General features: G+C 33.0%; 4 protein-coding genes across 7 annotated transcripts in view; 2 read left to right on the plus strand and 2 right to left on the minus strand.

Annotated features, from left to right (window-relative positions):
- LOC123004350 (replication factor C subunit 5-like) overlaps window positions 1-11,369 on the plus strand; it is a 29,876-nt gene extending 18,507 nt beyond the window's left edge. Inside the window, exons 1-5 of one of the 2 annotated variants that reach the window (XM_044397579.1) lie at window positions 5,290-5,701; window positions 7,656-8,251; window positions 10,660-10,825; window positions 10,877-11,109; window positions 11,162-11,369. In XM_044397579.1, coding sequence (XP_044253514.1) covers window positions 5,695-5,701; window positions 7,656-8,251; window positions 10,660-10,825; window positions 10,877-11,109; window positions 11,162-11,221 — 1,062 coding nt within the window. In that variant the 5' untranslated portion in view covers window positions 5,290-5,694 and the 3' untranslated portion in view covers window positions 11,222-11,369. Of the gene's footprint in view, window positions 1-5,289; window positions 5,702-7,655; window positions 8,252-10,659; window positions 10,826-10,876; window positions 11,110-11,161 lie in introns of those variants that run through there. The other variant, XM_044397577.1, reaches the window with a different exon arrangement.
- Window positions 104-1,843, minus strand: LOC123004347 (acetylcholinesterase-like). 2 transcript variants are annotated; one of them, XM_044397573.1, is made up of 2 exons: window positions 1,606-1,843; window positions 104-1,546 (listed from the first exon to the last, which is right to left on the minus strand). In XM_044397573.1, the coding sequence occupies exon 2, from the start codon at window positions 1,469-1,471 to the stop codon at window positions 104-106; it is 1,368 nt and encodes a 455-aa protein (XP_044253508.1). In that variant the 5' UTR covers window positions 1,472-1,546; window positions 1,606-1,843. The 2 variants fall into 2 exon arrangements, with proteins under 2 accessions (XP_044253508.1, XP_044253509.1); XM_044397574.1 differs by having other exon boundaries at window positions 104-1,478; window positions 1,541-1,843.
- Window positions 11,370-12,663: 1,294 nt separating the features above from the next.
- Window positions 12,664-15,746, plus strand: LOC123016239 (ankyrin repeat domain-containing protein 13D). Of its 2 annotated transcripts, none has more exons than XM_044416504.1 (10): window positions 12,664-12,897; window positions 12,949-13,084; window positions 13,135-13,305; window positions 13,356-13,499; window positions 13,696-13,873; window positions 13,924-14,426; window positions 14,475-14,642; window positions 14,757-14,863; window positions 14,910-14,998; window positions 15,125-15,746. In XM_044416504.1, the coding sequence occupies exons 1-10, from the start codon at window positions 12,799-12,801 to the stop codon at window positions 15,324-15,326; spliced, it is 1,797 nt and encodes a 598-aa protein (XP_044272439.1). In that variant the 5' UTR covers window positions 12,664-12,798; the 3' UTR covers window positions 15,327-15,746. The 2 variants fall into 2 exon arrangements, with proteins under 2 accessions (XP_044272439.1, XP_044272441.1); XM_044416506.1 differs by having other exon boundaries at window positions 14,475-14,636.
- LOC123016240 (transmembrane protein 179) lies at window positions 15,739-16,901 on the minus strand. The gene is made up of 4 exons (XM_044416507.1): window positions 16,709-16,901; window positions 16,515-16,658; window positions 16,303-16,464; window positions 15,739-16,255 (listed from the first exon to the last, which is right to left on the minus strand). Exons 1-4 carry the CDS (start codon window positions 16,816-16,818, stop codon window positions 15,961-15,963), a joined length of 711 nt encoding a protein of 236 aa, XP_044272442.1. The 5' UTR covers window positions 16,819-16,901; the 3' UTR covers window positions 15,739-15,960.
- Between the last annotated feature and the right edge of the window lie 157 nt (window positions 16,902-17,058).

Consider the following 17,058-nt stretch of genomic DNA (forward strand, 5'->3'; position numbering starts at 1 on the left):
TTTTATCTATCGCATTTCACCGCTCTTTCTCTTTGATTGCTGTTAAATGAATTTGGAATGTGTAACGGTAAAGTACAAGGTTTCACCAGTGGCGCGACGAGGCCTAATTACTATAAAAAGAGTCCCAAAACTGCATTCGGTCACAATCCGGGTTTTTACCCATTTTCAATTCTCGCCCAATATCGAGGTAAAAATCACTATCGTGAGTTATTGGTTCCCAGAGGATATTCACAAGATCGGTTTTAACCGGTGTTGGATGACCGGTTTTTGCAAAATTCGTCCACATTTTCACAAAACGTTGCATGGAAATCTCCTCGATACTCCCTTTTTTAAGTCTAGGAGAAGCGAAAGAATTGAACAAGTAGGAAACGTCGTCTCCGTGACAAACACCCTCGATTTTTTCTTTAGGGAAGAAACGTCTTATAAGATGACCAGAAGAGTAACATTTGTACGAAAAAAATAAGCAAACGAAGGAACACACAACACATTTTGTGGTACACAAACTTTTAACTAAATTAATACTAGTTTCAACTGACATCCGATAGAGAAAAATCGGTGCCTTATTTGACAATTTCATGTAGGAAATTTGTCGGTGAATCCCATGCAAGAAATTATTGTCTGATTTGAGCGTCACCATTTTGTAACCTTTTCGTGAAATATGTTCTTCCCCGAAGTAGAATTTTTGGATTTTGAGTGCCAACTCTTTGGATTTTTTACTTCCTTTTTCACACTTCAAATCATAAGGAATTTCTTTTTCTAAGTCAACTTCTCGCTGATCGTTAAAAATTTTGATTGCTAACTGGTACAAAATACCTTCCCCTGTTGTATACCCCATTATCAATGGAACATTATTAAAGGTACCCTTTTTAAGGATTTCAATCGGTTGTTCTAGGAGAAACGCAGGTTCATTTGATGGTTTTTCCACCACTGGAGCAAACAACGTGACTTGATTAGGATTCATCACTTCATAATTTTTCAACTCATACTGGGCTTTTACTATTTTTTTGGCCGACAATTGTCGCAAATATTTCAAAAGTTTTTCTTCATCACTGTTCTTGAATTTTAACATTTGTGCCACAACTTTCGCATTTCTGGAACCACAAGCCCAATAGTTCAACGGAGAGCCACTTTGGGCTATCGCTTTGTGAAAAAGTCCCTTACACAAAGGTGACAAACATAAATAATTCACAGAAGCCGAACCAGCACTTTCGCCAAAAATTGTTACATTTTTCGGATCGCCATTGAAGTGTTTGATGTTCCTTTGGACCCATTTCAGGGCCAAAACCATGTCTTTCATGCCCGCATTGCCTGGAACTTCCAGTGAAGGGTCTTCTAGACACAGAAATCCTAGTATTCCTAATCGGTAATTGATTGAGACCAAGACAATGTCTTCACACATGAGATAATCAGGCCCGAAGATGTCTCTAGTGTTGCTTCCCATGAGAAAAGCTCCTCCGTGGATCCATACCATGACGGGTCTTAAAGAAGTGTAATTTTTTGTAAACACGTTTAGGTTTAAACAGTTGTTTTCTGAACCTACGTAAAACTGGAAAAACATGTGAGGTGAAGGACAAGCTGGACCTTCTTTAGTTCCGTTTCTTATACCTTTCCATGGTGTTTTTGGGATTGGAGCTTTGAATCGGAGGGGGCCGATTGGAGGTTCGGCGTAGGGGATTCCCAGGAAACTATAGAAAGTTTCTCCGAGGTAAGTTTTTGATTTTTTGCCACGGACAGTGCCTTCGTCGATGGTTACGAGTAATTTTGGCATTGTTTTACGTTTGATTTTAAAATTAATTAAGACTACAATTTTAAACATCAGTAATCAATTTGATTACTAATTGACACTTCTGACATTTGCATTTTTACGAGTAATAATGTCTCTCTAGATTATATAGGATGCATCGGATTTAGGTGACCGAATTTTAACCAACAAAAACTCACCAACATTTATTTTTTTCCTCCTAATTTGTTGAACAAAAACACGATTAGCCCGTCACACCAAACTTTTATTTAAAACACAAAGTGGTCATCCTCAAGTGAGAATAAATCTAATTTGTTGTTTAGTGTCTAACTGGTTGTCGTGTTACCTATTTCTGACACACTCTGTAATTTTAAAACCAGTTTCAGAGTCTGAAATGTTAATCAGAAAACGATGTTTTTATGTAAATTTTTGTCATCCCAAATTCTTGTGATTCAAATTAATCCGAACAATAGCCAACCTAAATTTTATTTAATTCACTGCTCGTGGTGAAGTATCGTTTAAAGTACCAGTAAAAGGCGTGGTACCACACCATTTTTTCGTCACAGTTTTTTGACAGCAATCACCGATTGGTACTTTCCACGTGATTTTTTTTCAAGAATTTCTGATACACAAATGAAAGTATTATTATTTCAAATATAAATATGTAGGTACAGAGTGTCTCAGCTAAGAAATTTTGCGGTTATTTTCATTATTATTTATAATTAATAAACAGAAAGTAATAATTTTACTAGCTGTAAATTTAAAAAGCGACAAATCCCTGACATAAACAGAAAAGTTATCTATTTTAATTCTTACAAGAAATTGTTCTGTTTATTTTACATAGTAATTCCCATAAGAAGAAATAGGGTGGAATTCTTTTAGATTTTTTGCAATTTGATTTAGCAGCTATTTTCTCGAACAATGGAAATTAAGTCTTCTCGCTGAAAACATATGTTTTCAGCAAGACGGGACATCACCACATTTTGGGATAGAAGTCAATTTTTAAATGACACTTTTAACGAAAAGTGGATAGATCGTCGAGGTTTGATTATTCAAACCTCCGAGGTTTCCTGATTTAATCCCGTTAGACTTTTTTCTTTAGGGTAATCCCAAGGGTCTATTTTAACAGACCGAACACCTTAGAAGAATTAAGAGAAAGAATTCATTCAGAAATGAGTGAATTAAATGAAAAAATTGCTTATGTATGAAAAATTTCAATGTTTTGTAATAAATTCCCAAAAATGTATAACATTTTTTTATGATTACTAGAAAGATAAAGGAATGTACCTACCATCAAAAATAGTTAAAAATATGTTGTCTTTAAAAAAAATGACCTCATTACTTAAAATCCAAAATGTTGCTATAGTGTTAAAAGTTAAAATATATTTATAAAAATAAAATCGATCTGTTCGAGGATTTTTTTGAAAAATAATATTATTTTTGGTTCAGTCTGTATACAGTGTTATTCACCATAGTTTCCGCGAAAATTTTATATTGTGCAACACAAACACAAACTTGTTTTGCAAATAGGGAATCAAAGTAATTTCATTTAAATCTCAAAATGACTAATGGTTCTCTATGTAAGATTATAAGAAGAAATATTGATGAAATCAATGTTAGAGAAAAACTTTAGAAACAGGAAACTTTTATTTTAATTTATTAAACGTCAGAAATGAACAAAATTAATGTAAAAGGTGCTTCTGTCTAATTCAGTTCTTCAGATCCTCAACATTTAAAATCGAAGTTTTGTAGTTTCTTTTTAATGGTGGTCAATCTCTGCGTAATTTTTCCTCTAATTATCTGAAAATTTTAGAGCAGGGATAACGCCGATTTGGTTACACATTACTATTTTTTATCATTTGAATATGTAGGTACAATAGCGAGCATAAAATTTTGGGAGGTAATGTCATTTTGAAACTTTATCTTTTTGTCAAAAAAGTAGTTTCCCTGTGTAATTTTGACAAAAGGGTATATTAGGAAATGACATTAACTACTAAAATTTAACAATGATGCCATCGAGCCATCGTGGATTATAAATTATTTAAAATTGAATCTAGGCGCTGCTTTAAACTGTATGTTGTATTGCATAACGTTAAATTTTCGCGGGAACTCTACGATGAATAACCCTCTATACGTATAAAACGCCAAGTGCCATTGTTATTAGATTTTATTTAAAGCATTGGTAATATTTTTGTAGTTATACTTAACACCTTTTTAATGTTTTACTTTTTTTTTAAGTTTTTGTTTGATAAGTGGTTGTGGAAATATTTACTACACAATAAAATATTAAAATATAGTCAGTTGATGTCTTATTTTTTGAATAACTATTTTCAATACACTGAGTTCAGTATAACGAAAATATCACTTATCTTGGGTTTATGGTTTTGACACTTAGCACACTATCAAATCTATTCAATCTATTCACTATTCAAAAAAAATAAATTTTAATGTTCAATAGAAATCGAGACAAGAATTGTGATAAAATTTACACCGGCGTTTTCAAAACAGTAAAAATTAACTTTGTCCTTTGTTTTCGAAAGTTTTTAGTAATTTTTTTTAGAAACTGGCTAAATTTTTGAAACGTCATTAATATTTTTGAGATGATTAGAACACTTGTATAATTAGGTAATTGTGATAGCTATTTTCTAAAGAGAGCAACCATTACGTTTTAATTTTAAAATATTATTCAGAAGTTTTTTTTGCCGCTCAATTAAGGTTGCATTTATAGCAACAGCTGTATTATTGTATCGCAATACTGGCACTTAGCGGGTTCTTTTAAGAACAATCTAATTTTAATTCGTCATGTCATACAGTAGATCTCTGAAAAAACGGGAAATGGTGTAAATAATTTCATCAGAAAAGAGCGAAAAAAATTACTATGCACATATTCATTTTCGTAAAAAACAAAAGCCCAAAAAATACAAATTTTCATTTTTTATGTAGGTATACTATGATCAAAGTAATATGTGATTTTGAAATTAAAATTGTCACACTGAATAAAATAGAGGCGAAAGATATGAAAATTGACACATTTCACATCTTTTGTCTCTACATTCTTTAATGTTGCCAACTTAATTTTAAAGTCACTGGCCACTTTGATCACTATAATAATACCAAACACATAAAAAGCTGTTTTACGACTAAATCGTTAATCACAACTATCACTAAAAACTATTTAATGGGGACAAACATGAATGTATATTTAAATTAGGAAAATTACCAAATTTTCACGGTTAACTCATCCATTTCTAAAAAAAATATTAAAAGTTCTCATAAATTATGATTTATTTCCTGTCAGCACTCATGACCGGAAACAAAAAATTTGACATTTCCTACAACAATAAATGAATGGCGTGTTTTATCATTGTTAGAAATGTAACAAATTACACCACGTATCAGTCGTGATGATAATTGCAGAAAACAAGTGGAATATTTTTCACACCGTAATGATAAGTAGCAAAAATAATGGCTATTTATAAATATCACACCTTGAATTTTTGCCCGTGACTCTGAAATTAAGTTGGCAACAATGAAAAATGTAAGCCTCAAATTTAATTTTAGCATCAGATTAACATTTTGTATCCACTAGCTTGCTCCAAGCTAACTGGGATCAACACCAAGTATTTCATATTCATAGGTGTTATTGCGAATTTTAGTAAAAATTGAACATAATTTGATAGTAAAATATGTATGCGCATTACGTATTACTTGTCCCCTCCATGTGCTTCCGCCCCTCCACCTTGCAATCCAGTGGAGGGTGTGAAATTGAAAAAGAGCGCGAGGGCTCCATTATTGATCGTCGGCAGTTAGGTGCTACACCCACCGCAGGGAAAATCTTTGTTTTGTCCATCATCAGGCACTTTCGAAACGTTTGATGCTGTTAACAACGGTGACATTATGAAAACAGTAGTGGTTTGATAGCTTGTGTTGTGTGTTACTTTTATCAACGAACGATGTCAGGTAAGCATGCGTTCATCTATTGTTGTTTTTCACTATAGCACAATTGTTCCGGTTAATAACTTGACTCGTTTCGTTATGCAACAGCCGTTATTTAAATGTATTGTACGAATTAAGCTGCGAGATAGGCATCTAAACGAAGGCATTTCCTACTTAATAACGCTGTGCCATCTCTGGAAATCTTATAGGTATTTATCATTACAAAACGAGATAAGAGTTAAAAAAATATTGACAATGAGAACTGAGTAGGTGTATCTGTGAATTTTTATTTACCAAACACATATAAAACGTTTGTTTGATGTAATTTTAGGCGCGGTAACGTTTAAGGAAGTAAATATAATATTATTATAAAATATGTAAATTCCGTTAAACACGCTTTCTAGAACGCACTAACATTTTTACGATCTCGTTAAGGTTTACATACATTTAATGGCAAATTAGTTAAAATAATGAGCCATAAATGAGCAAAGAATTTAATTGATTTGTTTCTTCACGAAGTCGTTAACGCGTGATTGAGACTGCATTTTTGGATAAAATGTGCAGATAAGACCGAACAATTAAATTAAAAGGAGTTTGATTCTCACGTAAGATGGTGCTCGAGTTGGCGCAGAGGATAGTTTTTGGAAAAATTATCAAAACGTGTCTTTGAGATCAAACTAGGGTTCGCAGCTAGTCCTGTTTATCAATGTCATCGTTTTGACGAGAAAATGACAAAATTGTAAGCACTTTTTGTAAACTTTGTGCCCAGAAAAGCAGGTCTCATTTGAAATCTATTCTCTTAAAAATTTTGTTTCCTTCTATTTTAAATAATGCGCCAGATTTGTTTTAGAAGTGGAACAAAGTAAGTTTTTTTTAATTGAAGTTTATTTATTGATTATAAGGAATTCTTAGGGAATTCTGGATTTTATTCCAAATTGTTTCCATTGTGTAAAGACTGTGAAGCTCAGTCATAAATTGTAACCTTCTAAACTATAGTAGAAAATTACTAGGTATTTTAGTAAAGAGGATGTTTTAACTTTGAATTAACTAGCTTGTTTGTATTTTCTTCTCCTAAGTGTGTGTTATTTCTTTAGCTTGTTTGTACTTATTATACAGGGTTATTCATAAATATGAAGCAATATTTGAACCTCAAAATGGAGCTATAAAATGATGTTAATTTAAATAATAAGTCGTGTCCAATCTCTATTGATAAGAATTTTACAGCCTTCGTAATGTGGGTATGGAAATTATTTTTTTTTGTAATAACTTCGGAACCATTTGACCAAATATTATAAAATTTGGAATAGTTACTTGCGAGAACATACTTTTTAATCTAGTAATTACGAAAACTGGATACATCTACTCAATTTCTGGTTCGATTCATTGCAGGTCATATTTTCTGTGTTTTTTCGTTTTTTTTTTGACTTCTTAACATTTTTTTTTTGGTCAAAACAATAGAGTAATCAATTTTGAATAAAAAATGCATATTATAGCCTTTAATACCTCTAAAATGGACAGCTTTAAAGATATTTTAATTTAAAGTGAGAACTACACAACACTGAAAGCAAAAAGTTTGAATTTTGAATGAGTGATATCCACGGCAACAAATGACCATGGTCACATATTTTTCTGTCAAGCATCTGTCACTTGAGATTGGACAATTATTAGACAATTAATCGAAAATATTTAATAAAAGAGTTTACCTCAGACTTCAAACATAACTTAGAATAAATCCGAATGGATCTCGTAGCATTTAATTCATAAAAAAATCACAAAAATTTATCGTCAAAGTTAAAAGATGCCTGGCAGGGATTTATGTGACCATGGTCATTGGTTGCCGTGGATACCACTTATTATAGACCACTTAAACGAGGATGTTTTAACTTTGAATTAACTATCTTGTTTGTATTTTCTTCTTCTAAGTGTGTTCTTCTTTAGCTTGTTTGTACTTATTATATCCCATTATTTTCTTTTCTAGATAGAAGTGACCGCGATTACATCGGTTTTGCCACCCTCCCCGACCAAGTACACCGCAAGTCTGTGAAACGCGGCTTCGACTTCACCCTCATGGTGGTGGGTGAATCCGGCTTGGGCAAATCCACTCTCATCAACAGCTTATTCTTGGATGACCTTTACAAAAATCGCAAAATTCCGGATGTCAGTGAACGCATCCAAAAAACAACCTCAATCGAGAAAAAAACGATGGAAATTGAAGAACGCGGAGTGAAACTCCGTCTAACCGTAATCGACACACCTGGATTCGGCGACGCTGTTAATTGTGAAGATAGTTGGAAAGTGTGCACAAACTACATTGACGATCAATTCAGACAATACTTTACCGACGAAAGCGGATTAAATAGGCGAAATATTCAAGATAATCGAGTTCATTGTTGTCTCTACTTTGTACCACCGTGGGGACACAGTTTGAGGCAAATGGACTTGGAGTTGATGAAACGACTACATCAGAAAGTCAATATTGTGGTGGTCATCGCCAAGGCGGACTGCCTCACCAGCTCAGAGATTGTGAAGCTCAAACAAAATATTCTCAACGATATTAGAGAGCACGAAATTCAGGTAATTTTACAAGTTTTATATGACATTAAAAATGCTACCATGTAGGTACTATGTGTAACAAGAAAACCTTCGGTGTTTTTGAAAATTTGACAAGCGTTTAAAATATTTTGAAAAAAAGTGCTTGTAAAGAAAAATGATTTAAATTGACACCAACTCTTACTTACAGTAATGAATTTACACAAACATATCTAATTCTTATTTAGAAACATCACAATTGAATTTTAGATGCATTTTCTTTTTCTATGTCGTGTATTGTAGTTTACCACGGACGGTTTTGGGCCAATTTTTTTATAATCATGAGCGGGTTTTTCTTTGATATAGGTACCGGGTGATAAGAATGACTGTTTGAGTTGGTATTTTAAGAACATTTTTTATTCTACTGTTTGTGACACTGCAATTACGTATCAGATGTTTAAAGTAAATAAGATTGTTGGTTATTAAAAAGGCTCGGATTATATGCACAGAAATATGCACAAAATATTAAAAAATATGCTCCATTATATGCCAAATATATGCAAAACTTTTAACAATAAAAAATCAAAGATGGGAAAAAATTATATTCTTCAGTACAATAAACTTTGTATTTTTGGTATTTTGAACTGCACACGATGAACGAAAGAGAATAAATCATTTGGTTTTGCCTCAGACCAGCTATTTTAATAACCCAGTAATTAAGCCTTTCTAAGAAATCTGTACTTTTCAGATCACATCACTTTAAACAATTTCGCTAAAATTCATTTGCAGGCAACTACTTCCGAATCCGAATGAAAAGATCATCACCAGGTAAATAAAAAGTATGGAACCACACGTTTTTTGCTTAAACTATTAATGGTGATGTTTAATCAAGAATAAATTTTTTCAAATTTTTTTTTTGTTTTTGAGTTGTACAAAAATATTTTTTTTAAATGGCAACCCACTAAAAAACCATTTTTCTCAAGGAGGTTATGATCTAAAGATTATACAACCATCTACTTTATATTAAATTTTTTCGATTTTTTTTTTACTCAGATAAAACCGCTTAATTCAAAGACAAAACAAAATTTTCTTCTCAAAATACGATCACATTTGTTATATTACTTTAATTTATAGGTATTAAGTATTATTTTCTGGAAGCAAATAATTTAAAAAAACCGTTTGGTTCCATACTTTATATTTACCCTGTATAAAACGAATCAAAAAAAGAAACACTCAGCAGAATACTAATTCTTTGAGTGCGGCTTACGATTTACCGGTTGTTTTCTCTGCAACAGATTTTTAATCCGATCATTTTTCTTAAACTGTCCAAAATCTGAACTAAAATTTTTAATCGAAAATTTGTGTTTTGAAGAAAATATGCACAAATATGCGATATTTCCTAAAATATGCACGAAGTTGTCAAAATATGCTAAGTTTGCATTTTTTAATTGGTTTATTTATATGCATAGAAAACTTACAATTTTGTTGATATACCTCTTAATAACAAATATGCATTTTGCATATAATCCCAGCCTTAGTTATTATTATTATTTTTTATTTAAGATGTCAAATAATGTTGTCAGGTTAAGCTGTAGGTAAACAACCGGAAACGTAACGGTAATTTAGTTATAATATAAATAATAAAATTGCCAACTCAAACTGTCATTTTTGACTACCCCGGTATCCTTAGTTTTTTTATACAGGGTGTTTTCATATTGTGAAAAATTGCACCCACCTATTCTACATCGAAAAATAACACAAATTTGTCAAATAAACCATAGTCCTATCAACCGTATTCGTTATGGATAGACAGGGTGATAAAGTTTCATGATAAAAATTGAAATCCATTAGTTACTTCCTCCGAAATCACTTGAGTTTTTCATAAAATTTTACCCGCTTTATGAGCAATTGAAAGTGTTATTATATTATAATTACTTTATTTTCAGTCTTACCAGTAACGTGCGCACGAGCACGTCTTTGAATATTTCTATTTTGTTATTAGTGTTGTTTTTCGATGCAGAATATGTGGTTGCAATTTTTCGCAATATTAAGAAAACACTTTGTACAATGAATTATCTTAGAATTATTTGAAAAAAAAATATTTTTAGAGCTCGTTCTGTTTTTATTTGGGTACCTACACAAAGTTTTTTAAAAACAACATTCTCTTTTTTTTTGCTAAAAATACAATGAGCAGTATTAAATAACGCACATTTAATTTGTCGTATAAGTATGCAAAAATAAGGCTTTATAACCCTCTAAAAACTGCGTGCTGTTTAAATAAGAGCGCAATTTTTCTTTTTCGCAAAAAAAGGGACAGCTGTAGGTGAATAAATCAGTTTTGTTGACTTAACTTTCTCAGGTCCCTATATAGTGTGATAACTTCGTTATTGTCCCACTTTGATAAGATACCACTTTCAAAAAATAATACAATATTATTTTCATGGAATCAACAGATGTATGAATTTCCCGAATGTGATAGCGACGAAGACGAAGAATTCAAACAACAAGACCGAGAATTGAAAGCAAGTGTTCCGTTTGCTGTTGTTGGCAGCAATACGATATTAGAAGTAGCTGGTAGAAAAGTCAGGGGTCGTCAGTACCCTTGGGGAGTCGTTGATGGTAAAATATGTTCAAAAAGTGAAACTTGAATTTAACACCAATTTGTTGTAGTTGAAAACCCAAAACACAGCGATTTTATTAAGTTAAGGACCATGTTAATCTCCACGCACATGCAAGATCTCAAAGATGTCACCGAAGATGTTCATTATGAGAATTTCAGAGCACAATGTATCTCGCAAATATCACAACACGCCAGAGAGAGGGGAAAATTGAAGAGGGATTCAGCTCCTTATGATTCTGATTGTACAGAAACCGATCGATTATTGCTCCAAAAAGACCAAGAGGTAATAAGTGCAGTTTGTCATTCCGTTATTAGGTATTTAATATTAATTGCAGATACGACGAATGCAAGAAATGTTGAACCAGATGCAAGAAAAACTCAAAGGCAACGCTTAAGGAACAGTATTATTGATATTTTCAAACAATTAGACGCTATAGTTGATGTTTTACCTACCAAAGACTTAATTTAATTTCAAGTTTTTTCATATTTATATGGGATTTATGTTATTTTATATGTTATTTGAATAAATATTTATTAGAACGATTCGTGTTTAGGATCTTTTAGTCTACATTCATTGCTTTTTAAAATAAATAGAGAAAATAACAATACTGCAACATTACTTAATAACCACCCACCAGGAACCTAGTATTAACTAGTTAATTAGTTAACAGTACCTCCATGCCACCCACTAACAAACATAACTTAAAATAATAATACAGAATTTGCCCCCTAGCCCGCCACCTCTATTGCATGGGTAGTGTCTATGTTGGTAGCAGAATTAACTAAATTGTGTCCACAACTATGACAGACGCAATAAATTTTATATGTGAAGTATTCTCAACATTTATAAAGTTACTTTACAAATCTTGAAGTATTCTAAACCGACTTTTTCAAAATTGTCATTGTTGATAGATACACTGAATAAGTTACACTTTTTCAATGATAATGTTGTTAGATACATTGAATAAGTTACACTTAGTCAATAATACAGAGTGGTTATAAATGATTTTCATCTAGCCAGCTTTGGATTTTTTTACATGTAACTTTATTTGTGCCGCTCTACTTTTTTGAAAGCTCTAGTTCTGTCATTAGTGTCACTTATTAATTAATAAAAAATTGTTGTTAATTAAATTWTTATTGTTTCAACTAATTTCCAATAATAATTGATAATAATGTATACTTTGGAAGAAAACAAGTTTATAATTGAAGTCTATTTTCGAAGTGGACGCTTAGTAAACGGCGATTTTTTAATTTTGAGTTAAAACAAGGAGGTACCCTTAATTTCGTAAAGCGGCATTTTTTATTTTACATGGAAAATTCACAGCTGGCTAGATGAAAATCATTTATAACCACTCTGTAGATATGTCCCTAAAAAACAATTGGATACTTAAAGTCGGATTTACACAAGTCAATTTTTACAAATTCACACAGGGAAGTGGCTACCATGAATTAACCGCGACTTTGATTATAATTCAATAACTGTCCCACAAATTTTGATTTACTTATATTATTAACTGAAGACATAAGGACATCACAAGAGTTAATTTATTTGAAAATATTTTTGAATTTTTACTCCAATTTCTAAGAATTGTTAATTGTTGATGTTTGATTTTTAAAAGTGTGGTGCCGGCCGTCGAATGAGAACCACTTATAAAGTGTCACAAAGCAACTTGCGAAAATGTAATGTTGGTTGCATCGAGATTTTGCCCAGGCGCATTATTCCTCGCGAATCAGCCAAAATGTGAACCGCCCTAATAAGATAAGTTATGGCGTGTGAATGCCTCTTTAAGGATTTGACGTCACCATATTTTGACGTTTTATGACTCATCAATCAAATATGGCGTCTGATAGATAGCACATCTGTCATTTCAAAAATTTAAGTGTGAATTTCGTCGTCATCCCTTGTAAACAACTAAGTTTGATCATGTTTTTGTCTATATAAACCGCATTCAGTGCTGCAACACTTAAAAAGATGGTCGAAATCGAATTCATTCAAAAAGAATACCCTTTACACTGGTTGGTGTGGCAGAACGATTATAAACAGTTGGATATTTTATTAAAAAAGAAAGAGGTATCAAATTCTCTTATTTAGTGTGTTATTTAAACTCATTTTCCATTTCAGGAGGATAAAGAAAAGTTGGATAATCGAGGACGAACTCCTTTAATGTTGGCTGTCACTTTGGGTCATTTAGAATCAGCCCGTTCATTATTGAATAACGAAGCCAATGTAAACTGTGAAAATGCAGATGGTTGGACTGGTAATGGGATTAAGATAAGCACAAAGTCGAAGTTTCATGTGATTTTGCAGTTGTACAGGAGGCAGTGGCCACAGGTGATCCAGAACTTTTACATATGGTGCTGGAACGACGCGATTTTCAACGATTTTCAAATCGCATGGCTGGCATTCCAGAACTGTTGCAAAAACTAAAAGAGGCGCCGGATTTTTACGTGGAAATGAAGTGGGAATTTACTAGTTGGGGTAAACACAAGCCCAAAAATTGTAACATATTGAAACAATTCTATTTATAGTACCTCTGGTATCAAGAATGTGCCCCAGCGACACTTACAAAGTCTTCAAACAAGGCTCTAATGTGCGAATAGACACAACTCTGTTAGGGTTTGACCACACGAGTTGGCAGAGAGGAAACAGAAGCTACGTTTTCCAAGGCCATAGTAAGTAATTTTAATTACGTAATTCAATTTACACAATTATATTGGACAGTTTTACAAATTTGCTCTGCAATAAGAGGCAAAAGGAGCTATATTTATAAACTAACAGAACCGGGTAATTACTAGAAGGCTTGAAGTAACGCAGTTGTTTTAAACTATCTATAATTCATGTAACAAGATAAATCACAATTTATCACAGGTGATGGAGCAACAATGATGGAAATCGACCATGACATCCAACAGGTTTATTGCGAGGAAATGAAGGCACCTGACGAAGCTTTAGGCGTTTTAATTCCAACCGAAGATTCGCTTTCTCAAAGGCTGACTACACCCATTGTCACTACTTATGTTGACACTGACAAAATCAGTTTTGAGAGGTAAGTTGATAACATTGCCTTTTATGAGTATTGATTAAAATTTTATGTAGGAACAAGGCGGGGATGTGGGGCTGGAGATCAGACAAAAGTGAAGTAATAAACGGCCATGAGTGTAAAGTCTTCAGTGCATCCAATGTCGAGTTAGTGACGAAAACGCGAACCGAACATTTAACTGAAAGCGATAAAGCCCGAAGTAGAAACATTAAAACGCCCTTACAGAATTTCCTAGGGATCGCGGAAGTTGAAGAGAACCAAGCAGCCTCAGCCCATCAAAACGAATATACAAAATCAAGCAATCCTTGTAATATAACTCCTGAGGAATATTTCGATTCGTCGGTAAATTTACAAAATCGAGACATTGGTCGACCTAAGGAAATTAATATTAAAGTGCAGAAATTCAAAGCGAATTTATGGCTGTGTGAGCAATACCCCTTGTCGTTGCCTGAACAGATTCTTCCAATTGTTGATTTAATGGCAATTTCTAGTTCACATTTTGCCAAATTGAAGGATTTTATACAGATGCAGTTACCGTCAGGTTTTCCGGTCAAAATCGGTAAGAAAATCACCCAAATTCCATTTGTTTCTTATTTTTGTGTTTTAGAAATTCCTCTGTTTCACGTGCTCAATGCAAGGATAACATTCGGTAACATTTTTGGTATAGATGCGGAAGTGCCACACGTCCACAGGATACAGGAAGAAGACAGACTTACGTGTGTTGTAGACGAGTGTATTTTCCAGTGTCCGTCAGGATATTCTCACATTGGTAATGGTAATGCATGGATCATTTTTTACGTTTTTTTTTTTCTTTTGCGTTAGACTTTACTCATTTCATCATCATTTAATTTTAAATCAATTAATTCGATTAATTTATGGAAAATTTCAGCTGCATCAGATGGCCGAAGACAGTTAAGTAGTATGGAAGAAGAAGATGATTTGTTACAATTTGCAATTCAGCAGAGTTTGATCGATGCTGGGACGGAAAAGGAAGAGGTGATTTTTCAAATTGTCTTAGTTTTTTTATTAAATGAATTGATAGGTGGACATTTGGGAGGCTTTAAAAGCCCAAAAACCCTCACGGCCTGCAACACCAAATCTCGTAGGTGAAGAGGAGAGGCAGTTACAAAGGTACAATATTTTTATACTTGATTACCATAACAATTCGAACATCTGTTTTAAAAATAATTAGGTGTTTGGTTTAATCAATTTTGTCGCTTTTTTGCTTAATTAGTTGCAAGTAATACTTTGTTGTAGAGCTATTCAAGCCAGTTTAGAGCTTTACCAAAAGAATACAGATAACAACGACACTAACGCCGCCGCTGATCCTGAACTAGATTCGGACCTGCACATGGCCCTCATGCTGTCAGAACAGGAACGCCAGAAGCAAGAACAGCAAAGATTGCAGGAAGAAAAAATCCTTGAAGAAATACTACAATTGTCGTTGACAGAGAAATAAGATTAGATTGAATTTAGGGCCAAAAATATACATTTTTAACGAAATTTTTCATACCTCATTCATATAGGTAGCAATAGTTTGAAATGGTAAAGCTCGGTTTTTTTTTGGTTGTCACTGCCCTGGACATTGACTTAAGAATCATTTCAAACAAACGTCCTACGTAACTTTAAATTCCAAATTACAAGAGATTTTTAACGTTGTTTAAATAAATTTTCTCCGCGTTATACTTAATGAGTTTCACACAGTTTCAATTTGATTGTTCCTATTGATATATTTATTATTTTTGATGTTAAAAAGTTTTATTTATAACGTACCACTGTAACTGGTGCTTTTACTGCAAGTTAAGTAACAACAGTAAATCATTTTTGTTTGTTAATGAACATGTACATAATCTTTAATAAAATGTTTCTTCCAATAAAACTTTATTTATAAAAGTTGCTTAAAATAAAACAAAATTAAATTAAACTTGAAAAAGCCTCTGATAATCTATACATATTATCACAATATTATTTCAAATCTACTTTCAATCTCAGTTAAAACCGACTATTTGGTATACAGTATTATGAATGAGAAGTGAAATATGTATTATTGCGTAAATTATAAAATACGGACACCTTAAAACGCCAGAAACTAATCACTCGGCGGCTGTAGCTGTAGTGTCTTGACTATGTGTTGATTCACGACCTAAGGAACTTCCAGGAGACTCTGAATTCTCATTGATGAGTCTTTGTCGTTCTCTATACATTGACACTCTAATATTCTCCAACTGGTGGTATCGACACAACTTCAAAAGTGCGAAAACCGACAGCCCTACCCAAGTTGCAAAAGAGCCCCAAACACCAAACTGCGCAGTCCCCAATTCAATGTAAAAGTTGGTGGTGTTAATACCATCCTGTTTATCAATAGCTTGGCCTGCTGCTAGTTCACATCTGGAATAAGAAATTTAGTGGTGTTAAGATGTGTTAATTGGCCTTACGAGGGAAATCGTTGCGTCATGTTTTGGCACCACACCATGAACCCTAAAGTAATCATCAACGCTGCTATTATAGTCATGCCACACAAGATAATGCCTGTGAGAACATCAAAGAACGCTGATAGGAAACTACTATCTGTACCTTTGTACAAAAACAACGACAAGCTGGAATTAAAGATGTTAATAGGTGTTGACACCATGGGGGCTTTTACTACCGATAGATTTGTACTATTGAGACTAAACACAATAAAACACCAACAAGGATTGTGTAGTTGCAGTAGCATTGGGACGCCCAATCGACTTTTAGTTGGCCATCAGCTTCCTGCCATACACCGGTTGAAAACAATAAGCAGTGACCCCTGAAATGAGTAGTGAGTCTCTTGTTGACTCAAAAATGGAAAGTACTAACCTGAATTCATCTTGATGTAAACTCATAGGGACAACTATACATAACGATAATATAAAAGCTATCACATAACCAGCGATTTGACTAAGCAAAACGATATTACTTAATGCCATCACTTTGTTTTGCTTTTACGCCTTAAAAATACATTCAAAGAAATTTGACGTTTGTTTTGACTAACAAATGACAACTGACAGAACCAGAGCCACCAACCACACGCATAAATACTAAAATCAGTAAATAAAAACTTGTGAGTGTTCTCTCGAAGGCCCTATAAGCAATAAACGTTAACACAACAGTAAATACATAGTTAGTTATTTAGTGCCTATGATCTACTGATTTTTTATTTATTTTGA

Source organism: Tribolium madens, unplaced genomic scaffold (genome assembly GCF_015345945.1).
Source record: "Tribolium madens isolate multiple individuals breed KSU strain unplaced genomic scaffold, Tmad_KSU_1.1 Scaffold_1;HRSCAF=32;Tcas5.2_LG8, whole genome shotgun sequence".
In the NCBI taxonomy this organism is placed as follows: Eukaryota; Metazoa; Arthropoda; class Insecta; order Coleoptera; family Tenebrionidae; genus Tribolium; species Tribolium madens.